Source organism: Ursus americanus, chromosome 2, assembly GCF_024610735.1.
Source record: "Ursus americanus isolate L20-20 chromosome 2, mUrsAme1.1.p, whole genome shotgun sequence".
NCBI classification, from domain to species: domain Eukaryota; kingdom Metazoa; phylum Chordata; class Mammalia; order Carnivora; family Ursidae; genus Ursus; species Ursus americanus.
This window is the reverse complement of record NC_142128.1, coordinates 18,285,807-18,303,021: the sequence shown is the minus strand read 5'-3', so window position 1 is coordinate 18,303,021 and position 17,215 is coordinate 18,285,807. Positions and strand designations below refer to the sequence as shown.

At 45.4% G+C, this 17,215-nt stretch overlaps 1 protein-coding gene across 2 annotated transcripts in view; it reads right to left on the bottom strand.

Annotated features, from left to right (window-relative positions):
• NSMCE1 (NSE1 component of SMC5/6 complex) overlaps positions 1-15,792 on the bottom strand; it is a 30,158-nt gene extending 14,366 nt beyond the window's left edge. The window contains exons 1-2 of one of the 2 annotated variants that reach the window (XM_087869390.1): positions 15,655-15,792; positions 10,255-10,401 (exon numbers count right to left, since the gene is read on the bottom strand). In XM_087869390.1, coding sequence (XP_087725516.1) covers positions 10,255-10,401; positions 15,655-15,754 — 247 coding nt within the window. In that variant the 5' untranslated portion in view covers positions 15,755-15,792. Of the gene's footprint in view, positions 1-10,254; positions 10,402-15,576 lie in introns of both variants that reach the window. The other variant, XM_045775237.2, reaches the window with a different exon arrangement.
• Between the last annotated feature and the right edge of the window lie 1,423 nt (positions 15,793-17,215).

The following is a 17,215-nucleotide window of genomic DNA, read 5'->3' as shown; positions in this document are numbered from 1 at the left end:
AAGGAAGGGGCAGCGAGGAGCACGTACTGAACATGCACCAGGAAGCACTCGTACCAGCACATAATGGAAGTTTCCCTGTTTAACCCTCGCGACTAAGATTTCCTTTTGAAAACAGAAAGCTGACACTTGGAAACTGAAAGAACTTCCCCAAGTCCCTGACTAGAACTCTGTCTGCCAAAAAAAAAAAAATTGCTTCCCTGCTCTTGCCGGAGGCCTCTGTGACAGTCCTGTGGAAGAATTCCTCCCGGGCCTCCACTGGCCACACAGCACCTCCCTCGTGCTTGGGATCCAGTAGAAAAGGCAACCCCAAACCAATGATGTCCACGCTCAGGAGAGAGGAAATCTGCGCTGGCCACCGGGGTCCGTCCCACCCTGGGGGCTGCGATGCACACAGTCAAGAGCGGCCTGGGATTTGGACCCGAGTCCTTCGGGAGCCAGGGCCGTGAAAGCAATGTTTGCTTCCTCATGGTTACGGAGCTTGCTGAGCCCAGAGTCCTGTCGAAGCATGAAACAGCCGCCCATTATGGAATTCTGTATGTTCAAAAAATTCACCCAGTTACATTGTAGGGGTGACTTTTCATGCTAAATTCCTGCCACGTTTCAGTTATGATCACATCCCTAATCCCCCTCCCAGATTAACGGGGACGGCAGGCGGGCTGGGGCAGTGGCAAGCTTATTAATGTTCCTCGCAGCCAAAGGGGACAAATACGCAATGAAATCATTAAAAACAGGGGGAAAACTGGTTGGGAGTCAGCTTCGAATGATCACAGAGTCCTCCCTGGAAAGAGAAGACACTCACGACCACACACAGGATGGAACACTACGCCAAAGTGTCAACCACATCGCGGTGACTCACCAGTAACGCACGCCACCTAATGATATGCAGGGATCCCGACGGGGCACCAAGGCGGCGGGGCAGAAGGAGCCCTGCGCCTCAGCAGGACAAAAACAGAGCCACGGGGAAGGCAGGTAGAAGGTCTGACAAACACGGAAAATACCTGTCAGACCCCAGTGTTCCTGTCCTACTCTGCTCACCAATCTATTTTTGGTACGTGCAGTTCAGTTAACTGGTTTTTTTGCTTGAACACCGTCGTATTTATTCTGCCCCCTGAAATCATGTCAGATCTTCATTTGTTTTAAGCTAAAATTTGAGATATTTTACCCAATTTGTCCTTAGAACTGCAGATAATTGAAAAACCCGCTAACATGAACACGTAACAACAAGCACCATGAATTACAAAATGCGAGCGCAGGGCGTCTAGAACAGTACCGCGCAGCAAGCTGGCAACCATTACAAAATAAACGAAGTCAGGGAAGACACCCCACCGGATGCTCGAGCTAGCAGGTACAAGTGGGATATTTACTTTGCCTCAGAGAACCGCCCTGCAAAATACTTCCTAAGCACACAGGAAGAAGTAACTTTACAGTGGAGACACCGTCTTCACCAACACCGTTCACCACCAGACAGCATGCAGAGAGAACACGGCTTCTGCGTCACTTCTGCAAAGTAAAGAGCATACCCATAACTGAATCGGGAGGAAGCAGCAGACAAACCTGAACTGAGGGACAGCCTACAGCTCTGCCGTCCGACAGCAGCCGCCACCGGGCCCAGGGCAGCTTGGCGCTCACAACGTGGCGCGTCCAAATTCAGACGCGTCCCAAGTGCAAAATACATCCTGGATTTCGAAGCCGTGATATTAGAAAATGGAAAAGATCTCATGAATCATTTTTTATAGCCATTACAGGTTGAAATGATATTATTTGGGATATTAATTACACCTGTTTCCTTCTACCTCTTTTACGGTGGCCCCCAGAAAACTTTCATTTATCTATGTGGCTCACATCAAATTTCCATCAGCTCTGTTCTACTCAGTAATTAACCTGTAATCTTCAAAAACGTCAACGTCATAAAAGTCAAGGAAAAGGCTGAGGAATGATTCCCAGCGAAGGCACCTAAAGAAACGTACATAACTGTGACATGTGTCCCTGTGGCAGATCCTTGGTTACGGGAGACGGTACTGAGACAACTGGAAAACTCTAGTGGGGTCTGCTGATGAGAAGGCAGTGCTATTATCAGTGTTAATGTCCTGATTTGAATGGTTATCCCATGACGATTTAGGAGAATGTCTTTGCTAGAAGGACACATTCCCTAAAGAATTTAGTGGTGATGGAACTTCAAATTGGTAACTCTCGAATGATCCAGGGGGAAAATAGTTCCTTGTACTATTCTTACAGCTTTCCTGTGAGTTTGGAATTATTTCAAAATAAAAAATAAGTTGAAAAGGCTCCCCAAGGAGCTTCAGGCAAGGAAGGCCCTCAGCGAATATGCCGCTGATTCGGAGGGCAGCATTTGGCAGTGGGGGGGCCGGAGCCAACGTGAGAAGCGGCTGGGTGCTGGGAGGCTGGACCCGGTGATTCCCTAAAAACCCAACCTGTTCAATCCAAAAACAAAAGACCAGACCCAAAAACATTTTAACAAGGTCTGGAAATCGGAATCGTTGCCATGCAACTTGGGGCTATGGCGACCTTGGCTTCTGTTTAGTAACACCTCGTGAGAAATGAAATAAAGGGGCCAAGCAAGAGTCAGGCTCTGGTTTGGGGCACCCTCAAACCCCGTGCTGAGCAACACCATTCCGTGACAAAAGGACCTTGGGCCACTTGTGAAGGCTTCAGGATTCAGGCTTCCGTGTTTGTTCTGTTTTCCAGGAAACTGAACCGAAGAAACTTTCCATGGCTACCTGACTACTACATAACTACTTCCCAACTCTCTTGTGAGTCAGACTTCAAGGAAGGCGCTCCTCTGGGTAAACCCTGGATATGGGACAGAAACGCTCTATTTGCTGGTTGCTACATCTATCTTCTTAGAGGCCCACACAGATGACTCAGGGCCTCACCAGACCAAGAGAATGAGCTCTATTGTGTGAATCTGATTATCCCCTACATTTTGCCATCTTGGACACATACAAGCTTTAGGCACACGCTACACATCACATTCATAATCTTCACAAATAACCCCGGGTGCCAGATATCTCCAGCCCCGCTTCACAGCTAGGAAAACGGAAGGTTTAGCAACTTGACCAAGGTTATACAGCTACTGAGTAGCAAAGTGGCTTTAAATTCAGGATTTTTTTTAAAAAACAGCTTTGGTGAGATATAATTGACATCCAATGAACTGTACCTATTTAAAGAGCACAATTTAATAGGCTTTGACAAACGAATACACCCCTTCGTGCCTCTCTGTAATCTCTATCTCACCCCTCACCACCCTCCCCTACGCCATCCCCAGGCCATCACTGACCTGTCACTCCACCCAAGTACACGCTGTCTAGGACTGTATGTTAACGGATTCCTACAGCACATAATCCCCTTTGCCTCGCTTCTTCCACTCAGCATATAACCACGTTGACATTCATTCATACAGGAGCTGGTAGCCCCAGCTCACTCCTTTTTACTGCTGAGTAGTATTCCATCAGATGGATCAGCCCACAGCCCGTTTATCGGTTTGCCTGTTGATGGACAGCTAGGTGTTTCCTGTTTGCAGCCATTACAAGCAAACCTACTCTGAACATTTAGGTACAAGCCTTTGTGCAGACATGTATCTTCATTTCTCTTGAGTCTAAAAACAACTACTTGAAACAGAAATGGCTGTGTCATGAAAATGCCCATGTTTTTTCAAAATGACTATACCATTTTAGATTCCGACAGGTGGAGTTCCAGTTCCTCTATTTTCTCGTCAATACTCCGTATGCAGTCTTCTCAATTTTAGCCACGAGCATGTCGTGTACCTCACTCTGGTTTTAGTGTGCATTTCCCTAATGAAGCTGAGCACTTTTTGTGTACTTATTGGCCATCTATATATCTTCTTTGGTGTAGTGTCTGTTCAAGTCTTTTGCCCATTTTTTTTCAGTTGTATGTTTTCTAACTGTTGAATTGGGGAGTTCTCTATATATTTTGGATGCAAACACTTTACTGGATATATGATTTGCAATATTTTCTCCCAGTATTTTGCTTGTCTTTTTATCCTAGTGTATTTTAAAGAGAGGTTTTTCATTCTGAAGTCCAATTTATCAACTTGTACTCTTATGGATCACATCTTTGTGTTATATCAAAGAAATCTTTGCCTAACCTAAGGTCGCAAAGGTTTTCTTCTACATTTTCTTCTAGAAGTGTTATAGTTTCAGGTTTTACATTGAGGTTTATGATTCATTTTGAGTTAATTTTTGTATATGGTGCAAAGCATGGCTCGAGGTTCATTTTTTAAAATATGGGGTATCCAGGGCACCTTCTGGTCAGTGGAGCACATGACTCTTGATCTCGGGGTTGTGAGTTCAAACCCCTCACTGGGTGTAGGGATTGCTTAAAAATAAAATCTTTAAAATAAAAATAAATAAATAAATAAATAAAATAATAAAATACAAAACAAAATAAAATAAAAGGGTATCCAATTATTCCAGCATCATTTTTTGAAACAATTATCTCCACTGAATTGCCTTTACATTTCTGTCAAAACTTAGCTGTCCACCTATGTGTGGGTTTATTTCTAGACTCTCTGTTCTAGTCCAGTGATCTGTGAGTTTATCGTTATGCCATATACCACACTGTCTCAATAGGATAGCTATATCACATGTCTTAAGATCAGGTTACTCTTAATTAACTTTAATTACTCAGTGTTAATCCTCCAAATTTGATTGTCTTTTTCAAAATAGTTTTGATTTTTCTAGATCCTTTACCCTTCCATGTGAATTTCAGAATCAGTTTGTCAATTTCTACAACAAGCCCCGCTGGGATTTGATTGGGATTCAGTTGGATCTTTGGATCAGTTTGAGAACAGATATCTTAACAAATTGAGCTTTCCAGCCCATGAGCACTGTATGACCCTCCATTTATTTAGAACTTCTTTGACCTCTCTTAGCAATATTTTATACATTTCAGAGTACAGGGCTTACAAAGTTTTATCACATTTGTTTCTAAGTATTTCATACTTTTTGATGCTATTATGAACAGTGCTTTTTAAAATTGCAATTTCTGATGATTCACTGTGAGCATACAGAAATACAATGGATTTCTGGATACTGATCTTGTATCTTGCCACTTTACTAAACCCACTTATTAGCTAGAGTAGGTTTTTTGAAGATCCATCAGATTTTCTACATAGATGATCATGTCTTTCAATGGACAGTTCTACTTTTTCCTTTCCAAACTGAATGACTTTTTTTTTTCTTGGCCAAAGTGCACTGGCTGGAACGGCAGTGATTAGAATGGACACTCCTGTCTTCCTCCTGATATTAGGGTAAAGTATTCCGTCTTCACAGTGAAGTATGTTAGCTGCAGGTTTTACACAGACTCTCTCTATCGGGTTAAAGAATCTCCCTTCTTTTGTTACCTGGCTGAGGGATTTTATTGAGAATAGATGTTAGATTTTTTTAACTCTGTGCAGATAGTTGAGTCCTCTCTCCTGCTCTAAGCCACAAGGCCCTGGAAACCTGCATCTCCCCTGATCCTTAGGATCTCCAGTTTCCTGAATGAAACTTCTGCTGCATCACGCCAGGAGAGATACCAGATTTTGTCAAATGCTTTTTCTGCACTACCGAGATGACCATATGGTGTTTCTTTTTTAGTCTGTTAATACAGTAAATAAACCACATGGATTGATTTTCAAATATTAAACCAACCCTGCATTCTTGGGCTAAACCCCACTTTGGTCATATTATATCAACCTTTTCCATATATTGCTGGATTAGATTTGCTAAAATTGTGCTTAGAATTTTAGCATCTATATTCACGAAGGATCTCGGTCTTCAGATTTCTCTCCTTGCAATGTCTCTGTCTGGTTTTGGTATCGGGATAATGCAGGCCTCGAAGAATGAGTTGGGAAGTGCTCCCTCTTTTCAATTCTCTGGACGAGTATGGGTGGGACTGGTAGCACTTCTTCCTTAAACGCTTGGTAGAACTCCCCAGCAAAGCCACTCTACCTGCAGCAGGTACTGTGAACATCGGCACCGATTCTCTGTTAATCCTTTCACCTGCATCTTTGCCTGGCCTTGGGCAGCTCCCTGTGTATCTGTCCGTAGCTGGGTCCCCGCCAGGGAGTGGGGAGAGGCGCCCGACTCCACCTCTCTGCACACCCCTTCTCCTGCTCTGACCCGCAAACGCTTTGGTCTCCTTGAGCTCTCATCCTCCATCCCCTCAGCTCAGACAGTCTGTTTAGCTCGGCTTGGGTTTCCCCTGCGCCATGGCCTGAAAATGCTCAGGCAGTGAGCTGAGGCAACTGGAGTGCTCATTCTGTTTTCGCCTGTGCTGTAAAAAACATATTTGGGGGGAAAAAAAAACTTGGTCGTCATCCCCGGTTCCTGGCACAGAACTCCTAAAACTCTTGGAATTTCCTGAGTGACAAGGGTGACAGAAGTGTTTTGCTCTAATGAGGCAACTCTTGGCAGGTACCTAAAGGATGGGGGGGTTGGTTGCCAGAAAGACCAAGCCTTGATTAGAAGCTTGGAACTTTCACCCCATCCCCAACTCTGGGAAGGGCAGAGGGACTACACACAGAGTTAATCACCAATGGCCAATGATTTAATCAATCACGCATGTGTCATGAAAGCTCCACAAAAACTCCCAAATGATGGCATTTGGAGATCCACTGGGATGAACACATCAAGGTACTAGAAGGATGGAGCACCCAGAAAGAGTGCTGCCCCTGCCCCCCATACCCTGCCCTATGCATCTCTCCCTTTGGCTGTTCCTGAGCTGTATCCTTTATAATAGGCTAGCAATGCAAGTCAAGGGTTTTCCTGAGTTCTCTGAGCCAGTCTAGCCAATCACTGAACCTGAGGGGTGGGCCAGAAGACCTGATTTATAGCCGGTCGGTCAGAAGCACTGGAGGCCCGGACTTGAGACTGGCATCTGAAGTGGGGGCAGCCTGGTGGGGCTGAACCCCTTTAACTGTGGGATCTGAGGCTAACTCCAGGTAAACAGTGTCAGAACTGAGCTGAGTTACTGGACATCCAGCGACTGTCCAGAGAACTGGAGAGGAGGTACTGGAAAAGACAACACTGGGCAGGGAGAAACCTTCACTGCCTGTTTCTCAAGGATTCACTGTCCTTCACGGACTAATGTCCATTGTTTCATTTATTTTTAATTGTTTCATACAGGAAGGCAAATTGGTCCCTGTTACTCGATCTTGGTCAAAAGTGGAAATCCTCAAATGCAAGTCTTCTTAGCCACCACTCCCTCGGCTTCCTGTACCTACTTCCATCAGAGGAGGCTTATACCGGAATCATATGATTCTGTGTCTGCATGATTCATGAAACCCAAGGCGAAGCAAAAGCTTTGTCTTGGTGTCAACACTCCCCAGCACAGGGGCCTGGCCCCCACGAGGCCACAGCAAGAGGTGCTGGGTGACCACACGCACGTTCACAAGCTCCAGCTCACCACCTCAGATGCCCTCGGAGAGCACACAGGCCCTCAGTGCCACTCAGAGAGCCCAGGCCCAAGGCTTTACGCCAGAGCGTCACAACAAAACCTGAACTCTCACTAGCCCAGAGAACTGGGGGCTTTGCTTCCAGCTTCATGACGGTAAGAAGAGCTGGAACCAGAGCCCAGAATAGGAAGCATGTTTGATAAGCTGGACAAGAGGCCATGGGAAACCACAGTCAGAATAACCCACAAATTCAACTACTCCTCTATTTCGTAATTATCTTAGATGCTGAACACGTTTCCAGTTCCTAAAAGGGGACTTTCCTGGGCATCTCTTCCAAAGACAGATTAATGATGTTGGGTCTTATAAGTATTTGCTTAATCTGAGATCATTTCTTTCCATCACTTCTCGTTTTAAAATCTCTAAAATAACAATAATGCTTGAGAAAAAGTATTTTTTTTTAAATGAAGGGTAGGGGAAAACAAACTCCAGCTCTATCCTGATTACCCTAGCCATAACCATGTCTTGATATCTTGACGCATGGATACGGCACCTCAAGCGTGAAGAGTAAATTAATTCCTAGATATATTCTACAGGACTTTCCTAAATTAGGTCATAACAACTTTAAAGGTCAAACAAAGGCAAAAACACTTTCATTCTTAGTACTAAGGCACCATATGGCTCCTTGCAGTGAGCTACGAAACTTCCCCATTAGCATTAAAGCCCACATTTAGGACTTGCATGAGAAACTGAAGGGGAGGGGGGTGAACTGTCATATAGATAAAAGACTAAGAAAAACACTCTTATGCCCTTCACTGGAGCATTCTGAGGGCGAGGCTGAAAACCGTGTGGTGCTTTTTAAGGAGCAAGGGCGGCTGGCTTGGCAGGTGTACTACTCCTCTCCCATAAAGGAGGCCCTTACCGAAGACCTCTAGCCACCCCGTGCACCCAAGTAGAGCAGTTACGTTTTCACCAGAAGGACGGTTTCCTAACAGCACTAATTATGGCCCTTTCCTGTTTCAAGCCCTTCCAGACATCTGCACTGTCCCCAGAATGAAGTACAAAAGAAACCCCATTATTCTGGTGTACATACTGTGGGTTCTCCCTGCTCCACACACCAAAAGAATACATCTGTTCCCACGTATCATATCTTCCTGTCTGGGACTTCCCAAAGTACGTCAGGTGTAGGTCAACCAAGTTTGGATACACGGGATCGAACAAGGTTCCCCAGTTTCCTTACTGTAGAATCCCCGCAAGCACTTCATTCAGCGCCTCGCAGCAAGCTCCCGGCGTTTTACGGGGGCTACCCCGAGGGGCCAGTCCCTCCCAACCTGCCTCTGCCCTGACACACCGCCTCGCGTCTCCCTTCTGCACATCGTGGAAGAGTGTCTGTCTCTGCACTCACCGCCTCGCCCGTCCTGCTCCCATCCCTCCCCTTCACCTCTCTCGAACGTGGCTCCTGCCTTGGCCATGCCACCGATGGCGCTTCTCCACACGCCCCTCTTCTCATGGGCCTTCACCCATAAACCTGGGGCCCCGCACGCCTTTCCTCACCCCTCTTGGCTGGCTCACCTCTATGTGCTTTCCACTCTTCTTTCGAAAATTGAAAACACAGAAAGACAAAAGCACAGAATATAAACAAACACCTGCACTTCCATTCGTGGGAAGTGATGGTCATCAGATCACACTACAAATGCCCTGCTTGCTTCAATTCGCTCTTTGATAAAAGAACAAAATACAATAAAGATGACCGTGTCCTTCGATCTCTTCCCAAAGGCAAGCACCTCACAAGTGTGTTACGTATCCTTCTGGTCCACCCTTATTTTTCTTACATGCAGGTGTTTGTATTCACGAACAACAAAAATCGTTCAGTTGGGTGCCTGGGTGGCTCAGTCGGTTCATCATCTGCCTTCGGCTCAGGTCATGATCCCAGGGTCCTGGGATCGAGCGCCGCGTCAGGCTCTCTGCTCAGTGGGGAGTCTGCTTCTCCCTCTGCCCCTCCCCTGGCTCATCACGTGTTCACACTCTTCTCTCTCTCTCTCAAATAAATAAAATCTTTAAAAAAACATCGTTAAGTTTTACAAAAAGCTTAGCACAGTGACATCATACAGTAAGTATAATTTAGCCACTTTCTTTTTCACTCAACAGGATCCACCCATACTGACACTCAGCTCAACCTGAGCTACTAGTATTGATTTTATTGACCTGCCAGCATTGATCCTGTTGTTTCTGCTGTGACTTCCAGTTACCGACAACTCGGCCGGGCCCAGCCCCTGAATGCTTTGTGTGTCTTGTCTTACCTCCTGTCTCGGCAGCCCACTGAGACGATGCTCCAAATGGCCACAGCTGGCCCAGGGCAGGGCGGCACCATCTCCAGGTTTGGCTGAGTCCCAGGCTACGCTCTGACCCACTGTGCTAAGCCGCCCTCTGACCATCGACAGCCAAATGAGCACCTTCCGAGGGGCCAGGCGCTTCGTACGCATCTTGTCTCTTAATCCTCTGAACCTCCCTAAAGTGTCAAGGATGATGAATTGTCCTCACTAGAGAGATGAAGAGACTCAAGTTGGAGAAGATACTGGAGCCTTGGTGTGAGCCCCAACTATACGGCTTCAAAGTCCAAATTCCTATCCCCTGGGCTAAATGTCAGATTTACATCAAAAAATAAAAAGTAAAGAGTGGAAGATGAGATGAGAAACACACAGGCGGGCATGAGACTGTGTGAGAGACGTGAGCGCCCAGGTGAGGTGTATTGCTTGGCTGGCTCCGTGGTTTGATACCCGCGTCTCGGCCCCGATCACACGGTTCCGGGGGCATCCTGGGACCTGGGAGACGGTACTCACGGTCATGGACCCGATAGCAGTGCTTCTGCAGACGCCGAACATCCCACTCCTCCAGCACTCCGTGAGTCATCAGCAACTGGAGGAATCGCCGGTGGACGTCAGTCATGACACCCGCCCTCCTGGTACCGCCCTGCGGGTGCGAAAGAGCTAAGAAAAGAAGCAAAGGAAACCCAGTCACCTCTGGGCGTGTTCCGAAAGCCAAGTTCTGCGCTGTGTACTAACTTACATTCACGGCTAGACATTTGTTACAGTTCTCAAAATCAAGGGCATCCTGCCGAATGGCCCGAAAGGAAAGGACAGGGGTCAGGGGCAAGAAGACTAGTCCCAGCAGGTGGGCAGAAGCATGGGTTCTGGAACCAGCCAGCACGCCTGGACCCGGCCTGCTCTACCACCTAAGTGTGTAGAATCGGGTAACTTGACCTCCTGTGCACTTCCGTCTCTGATCTATGAGACTAAGGATAGAAATGTCCTCCATGGAATTAACTCCACTCAGTGAGTTAATACATAATAAAAGCCGGGTAACAGGCTAAACACTATGTAAACGTTACCTCTATTTACTCCTAGACAATTCTGGGTCTGAAACTTGGTTCAGACACTTAGCAGATCTATGACCTTGGATAAAGGCAGCTGAGGCCCCATTTTCTCACGCTCGACTTAGAGCAGTGTTCACTGCCTAAAGAACTGCTAGTAAGCGCTTAACCAGTACTAGTTTCCTTCTCATCTCCCAAACCACTAATGAAACAACTGTCACCATGGGGTGCTTTTTCAATCTCTTGCTCTCTACTAAAACGTTATCTTTCCACAAACCACAAAGATCAGAGCTGATAAAAGCATTGCACGAGTCCTGATCAAACGGCCTGCTCTTGCCACGGAGAGGTGGCACCATGCGGCGGCAAGCAGCGTGGGTTTAGAAATCGGCAGGTGGTGTTGAGATGGGTGTTTGCCAGACCTGCTTGATCTCGAGAATCATCGAACCTGCGCGTGAAAAATACAGATTCCCGGGCCCCGTTCCTGGAGGTTCTGACGGCCAAGGGGCCTAGAATTTTGAGGGTTTAACATTCACTTCAGGCGATGCCATGATCTGCCAAGAAATCTGCTGTTCCCTTCGGCAAATACAGCACAAAAACATTTCTACCTAACAAGCTTCCTCTCCCTCGGCCTCAGTCTTTTCAGCTATAAAATGGGGATAACAAAAAGCTATCTTTAAGACAGAAGATGCTGTTTAAATGAGATATGACTACCAGAGGTTTGCCAAGGAGCTGGCATGTAGGAGAGACGCAAAAAGGTTAGTTGCTGCTCACTGCTCTTTTTAAAAGGCACATCAGCTGGACCTCAGGGGTGGGAAGACACAGGAGCACAGGACCAGTTTCTCAGACTGCCTGTTAGATAGCCTCGAGAACAGCTCAGTGGTAACTCAACCTCAAAAGGTCCTAAGTTGGGCTCATCTTCTCCTTCCCCCATTCTCAACCTTTTTCTTTGCCTGAGTCCTCTTCACGAATCTTCTGATTTGGCGGGGGGCGGGGGGGGAGTCCACACAGTCACACAACCACAGGCCTGAGCGTCCAAATCTGATCCTCCTCCCCCACCCTCAGATCCAGCCAGTCACTGTGTCCTGCCAAAGTTTATTTCCTATCCCTGGGATCAGCAACATTAAATCCAACAGCAAATTAAATCCAAAAAAAGTTAAAGAAAGTGAATAATAAAGAGCAGAAAACAATGAAATTAATGTACACTTGAGATCAACAAAACCAAAATTATTTTTTGAAAAAAAAAAAAACAAAACGTAATAAAAGCGACCAACCTCTGACAAGATTTTCCAAGAGAGAGAAGACTGACAAATAAACACTATTTGGCATGAAAAAGGGGAACTAATTGAGGATACAAACATATTTTAAAAAAAGACATAAACAACCTAACAATAATCTCAAGTTGTAAATATATGCAAAGTTACAGGAAAGCCATACAAAACCAACTAATAAATTATCTGAAAATCAACAAGTTTTATAACCACTGAACATTCATTCTGTGGGAAGTCCATCTTCCCACAAAGGAAAATTCAGATCCAGATGGTTTTATCAAGAAGCCCTACCAAACATTCTGGAAGCAAGTGATTTCAAATGTCCCAAAACTATCCCAGGGCCTGCAAAAGAGCAAACCCTCCCTGATAAGGCTGACATAAGTTGGGCATTAAAACCTAGCCAAGGCTTCAAAAGAAAGGAAAATAAAATGGCCAGTATCTTTCGATCATTATTAATTGAATCTAGCAACATAGAAAGGATACTACACAGTGACTAATTGGGTTTATCCCCTCAACGGTTTAAGATGTGAAAATCAATCGAATGTCATATGTCAATAATATTTCATAAAGCTGAAAAAATCAATCAGTGTGAGTCACCATATTAACGGAATACAGAAGAAAAAGCTGACAACCATCTTAACAGATTCATAAACTATGATTAATTAAATTCAACAGTCACTCATAGTAAATAATCTTAACAAACTTAGAATTGCAGGAAACTTCCTTTATCTACTAAATGCTATCTACAAAAACCTATGGTAAACATAATACTTAAGGATGGAATATTGAAAGCGATCACTTTCGAATCCAAATTGGTCCAAGGCAACTGACCCGACACGATTCTGATCAAAATCCCAACAGGCTATGTGTGTCTGTGTGTAATTCGACAAGATGATTCCAAAATTTACAGGGAACACATAAAGGCAAACAGCAAAGCCATTCTGGGAGAAGTAAAGACAGGAGGACTTGTCCTACCAGGTAGTGGCTTATTTTAAAGCTAGAGTAATGAATAATGTGCGAAAATACTATACACACAGACCAAATAAGACCAGCGGACAGAACAAGAGAACCCAGACACAGAAACGCACACAGATATGGATACTTGACACGTTGGAGAAACGGAACTCTGGATCAAAGCAAGCTCTTCAATAAAAGATAGGCCAGGACAACGGATTACCCTTATGTGAAAAAACAGAGAACTCAACCTTCACCTCACACTATGCACAAAAAACTTTTGAGGAGTCAGGTTGTAAGAAAGAAAAAACTATAAAACTTTGGGTGACAATACAGAACATTCTTTATGAGCCAAAGGCAGGGAAGGATTTCTTTAAAAGATACAATAATAATAATAATAATAATAATAATAATAATAATAATAAAAGATACAAAAAGCACAAACCATAAAGGAATATACGGATAAATCCCACTTTGTTAAAATTAAGAAGCTCTGTTCACCAAAAATACTTGGGGGTGGGGGGAGAGGAGACAAGCTACAAACTGGAAAGCATATGAAACACACTGAAGCCACAGAAGATTCATACTCAGAATATGTAATGAATTCCTACAAATCAGTAAGGGGAAGACAACGGCAAGAGAAAAATAAGCAAGAGAAATTTTCAAAGAGGATGCACAAATGATTAATAAATATATTAAAAGCTGCTCAGTCTTGAGGTCATCAGGCAAATGAGTATTCAAACCACAGTGACCAATGTCTTACTCATCGCCAGATAGGCAAAAGTTCTGAAGAATGGCCACTGCTGGTGGGGGGTAAACTCTTATGAACCACCTGAGACCATTCGATATTGCTGGCAAATTTGGGTATCCCCAGAAAGCCACTATTCGGTATACAATTTAGAGAAACTTTTCTACAACTGCCCCAGGAAATATGCTTATAAACGCACCACACGGTAGCAAAAATCTGGCAAAAGTATCCATTACGATCAGTTGAGGAATGTCTACGTAAAGCATTTATAATCAAACCCTGGAATTCGAAATAGCAAGGAAGCAATGAAGGTGATGTAGAGCTATTCATATCACCGTGGATGCATCTCATATATGTAATTTTATGCAAAAATAAAGGCACACAGATATATGTATGAGGATCCTGTATGAAATTCAAAACCTAGTGAAACCGTATGTGGCAGTCATTACAGATACGTAGTAAAAACCACAAAGAAAAACAAGGGAATGAGTAACACAGTACTCAGGGCAGTGGTCCTCTTCCGTGAGGGGAAGAAAGGATTCCTCTGGGGCTTTCGGGATATGATAATATTCTATTTCTTAACTTGATGGTGAGTATATGGGTGTTCCTTTTGTGCTTATCCTTCAAACTTACACTGCCAACATTTTTATAGAAATGTTACCTATCTTGATTAAAAAAAGAAGAAATGGTGTAAATATGTTACATAACAGCCAATATAAATGCTAATAAGAACCAACTATAGAACAGCATAGAAGGCTATAATTTGGGGGAAAGGAGAAGAGAATAGATACAGATAGGCCTGTTTATGTACAGGAGGCAGTCGTGGAGAGCGACTGGGTAGCAGAGGTTAACCATGGTTAACTGCCTACACAAATAATTAAAACACAGAAAAGTCTGTGCAACAAGTAGATCTCAACCGTCACCATTTGAGCCATGGGCGAGGCATAGGGTGAGCGCTTCCCTGCAGTCTCATTCCATCCTCGCCAGAACCTGAGGACGGAAGCATTACTGACCCCATTTTACAGATGAGGAAACAGACTGAAGGCACAGGGCAATGCACAGAATTAGTGATGGACATGGGGGTGGCAAAACATAAGCAGAGTTCAGGAACGGTAGCACCCCCTGTCCAGGTAAGCCAGAGATAGGAGGCAACAACTCAATCATGATCCTTCACCGGCAGGGATCCCTTGCCTACAATTCTCAAATCTAAAAAAAGCTCTTAAAACCCAATCCTTTAAGTTTGAAAACCTGATCTGACCTAAGATGAGACTATTTCTGGCCGTTCTTTATCTCCTTTGGCGTAAAGAGGCACACATTCAGCTGTGAAAATATTCGTGTATTTGATTACAAGAAGCTGCCCCAGACCCCAATGAAGGTATGACATCACATCGAATATATGCATCATATTCCTTTCAAAAATCCGAAAAATTGGAGATTCTGAGCGCTCCTAGCCTCGGGGCTTTAAAATACGAGACTGTGGACTTGTACAAAGTAAGGATTTCTGTAACACGACAGACAGCACAAGCACAGATGGCGGCGAGTAACCGAGAGGTGGTCCGTGAAGACCATATTTTCCGTATTCTGTTCAGGCAGAATTCTGTATTTTGCTTTGGCACCTAATATTAGGATTAAACCGACTTTTGCACCTAATACTACGATTTAACAACGTCTGTGTGTCCGGGGCACTAGGTTCCAGCCTACTGGCCTTCCTGCCCCTCTCTGGGCCTGTTCCCTCATCAGGAAATGAGGAGTCCCAAGCTCCCGGGCCCCCAGCGCCACACTCCGGCACAGACACGGGCCGACCCCGGGGCCTGACCCCCACCTTCCGTCCTCCGTCGCCTCTCTGCACGGCCCTCTTCCATCCCCGGCAGCCTCGCGGCCCTGCGCCCAGATTACCCACCGCGATACCCTGGTGCAGCCCCCACTGCTGGCGGCCAAAGCAGAAAGGCGGGCGCGGCGGCTCCTTCGGGGCGGGGCGAACGCGGGCTCGGCGCTCCCATTGGTAGGTGTCGCCTATTCGTCCCTCCCACCGGGTGTCGCACTTCCTGCCCCCCCAGTCTGCGCCGTTGCCGTGTTGCCAAGGTGCCCGTGGGGTTGGTGGGGAGTTACGCGCTTCTCCCGCCGCTTTACATACCTTATGGGGCGGGGCTGCGGCTTGTGGCCCTACCCCCACAACCCCTCAGTGGCACCCCGCTACCTAAAGGAGGAAGGGCAGGTGTGAAGCGGGACCTTCCCCCCCCCAGTAGCCGCGGCTCCGCGGACACAAGCCAGTGCCCCGTCCCGGCCCTCAGTTTCCCTATCTGTACAACCGACACTGTGGCCCTGGAGTCAGCAATGAGGGCTCTGCTGTCATATACCTTGAGCTGGAATCCTGGCTCTGCCAATTACTAGTTGCCCGATCTTGGGCGAGTCACTGAGCTGCGCTGAGCCTCAGTTTCTTCTTCTGTTACATGGGGATGATAATAGTCCCCATGGAATGGTGTGTTCATGAGGTTAAAAGAAATAACGCACACTGGAAGTGCTGACTAAATGTCAGCTACTGTCTTACCTTGGGATTGGTACGAGAAGCAAATGAAGTTATTAACGGAAGTGAATGGACTGTTGGGGGGCACTCATTTGTCAAACGCTTGCTTGCATCCAAGTTCCTGATCTGCGAGCTGGGTCTGCAGTCTAGCAGGGAAACAGGTAGCTAATTCTAGAACAGCAGAAAGTGCAAGTATTATCTCTGTGATGATAGCTTCAAATCCCTACTTGCCCGGTTACACTCCTGTGATCTTGGACAAGTTCTCAATCTCTCTGGACCTCAGTTTCCCTGTCTGCTGAGTGAAGAAAGCAGTCGTGTGTGGTAGTTGAGAGCTTGAGCTTGGGAGCTGGACTGTCTGGATTTGAATGCTGGTTCTTAAACTCAGTATGTCTGGGACCCAGGACAAAATACTGAAGCTCTCCACCTTAGTTTGCTCATCCATAAAGCAGGAATAATAATAGCACATTGTTGATAGGATTGCTGTGAGATTAAATGAGTTAATACATGCAAAGCTCTTAGAGTATCTGGCACATAGTAAGGCTTCAATAAGTGTGAGTTATCTTTACTAATAAAGTACTTTATAAAATGCCTTGGGGGCAGTCAAAGAGAAGAACAGCTCTAAGGAGACCATCTATGTTTTGTTTATCCTGCATAGTTTTGTAAAATTTTAATTCATTATCAATATTTAAAGCTGAGGCATTTCACATAAAACCCATGGGTATCTGACAGCTCTTGAAAAATGGGGCAGTCTAGCCACTATAAGCCAGCTTTCCCCTATGGCAGCCCTTCTTTAAAGCATGATAGAGACTATGTCCCTTTGTGATGACATGTGTGCTTTCCTGGGGTGTCGAGAAATAAAAACATGGGCCCATGAATGGAAAACACTGGCAACACTGACATTTCAGAATCAAAGGGCCAAGAAAGAGGTAGAAAGGGA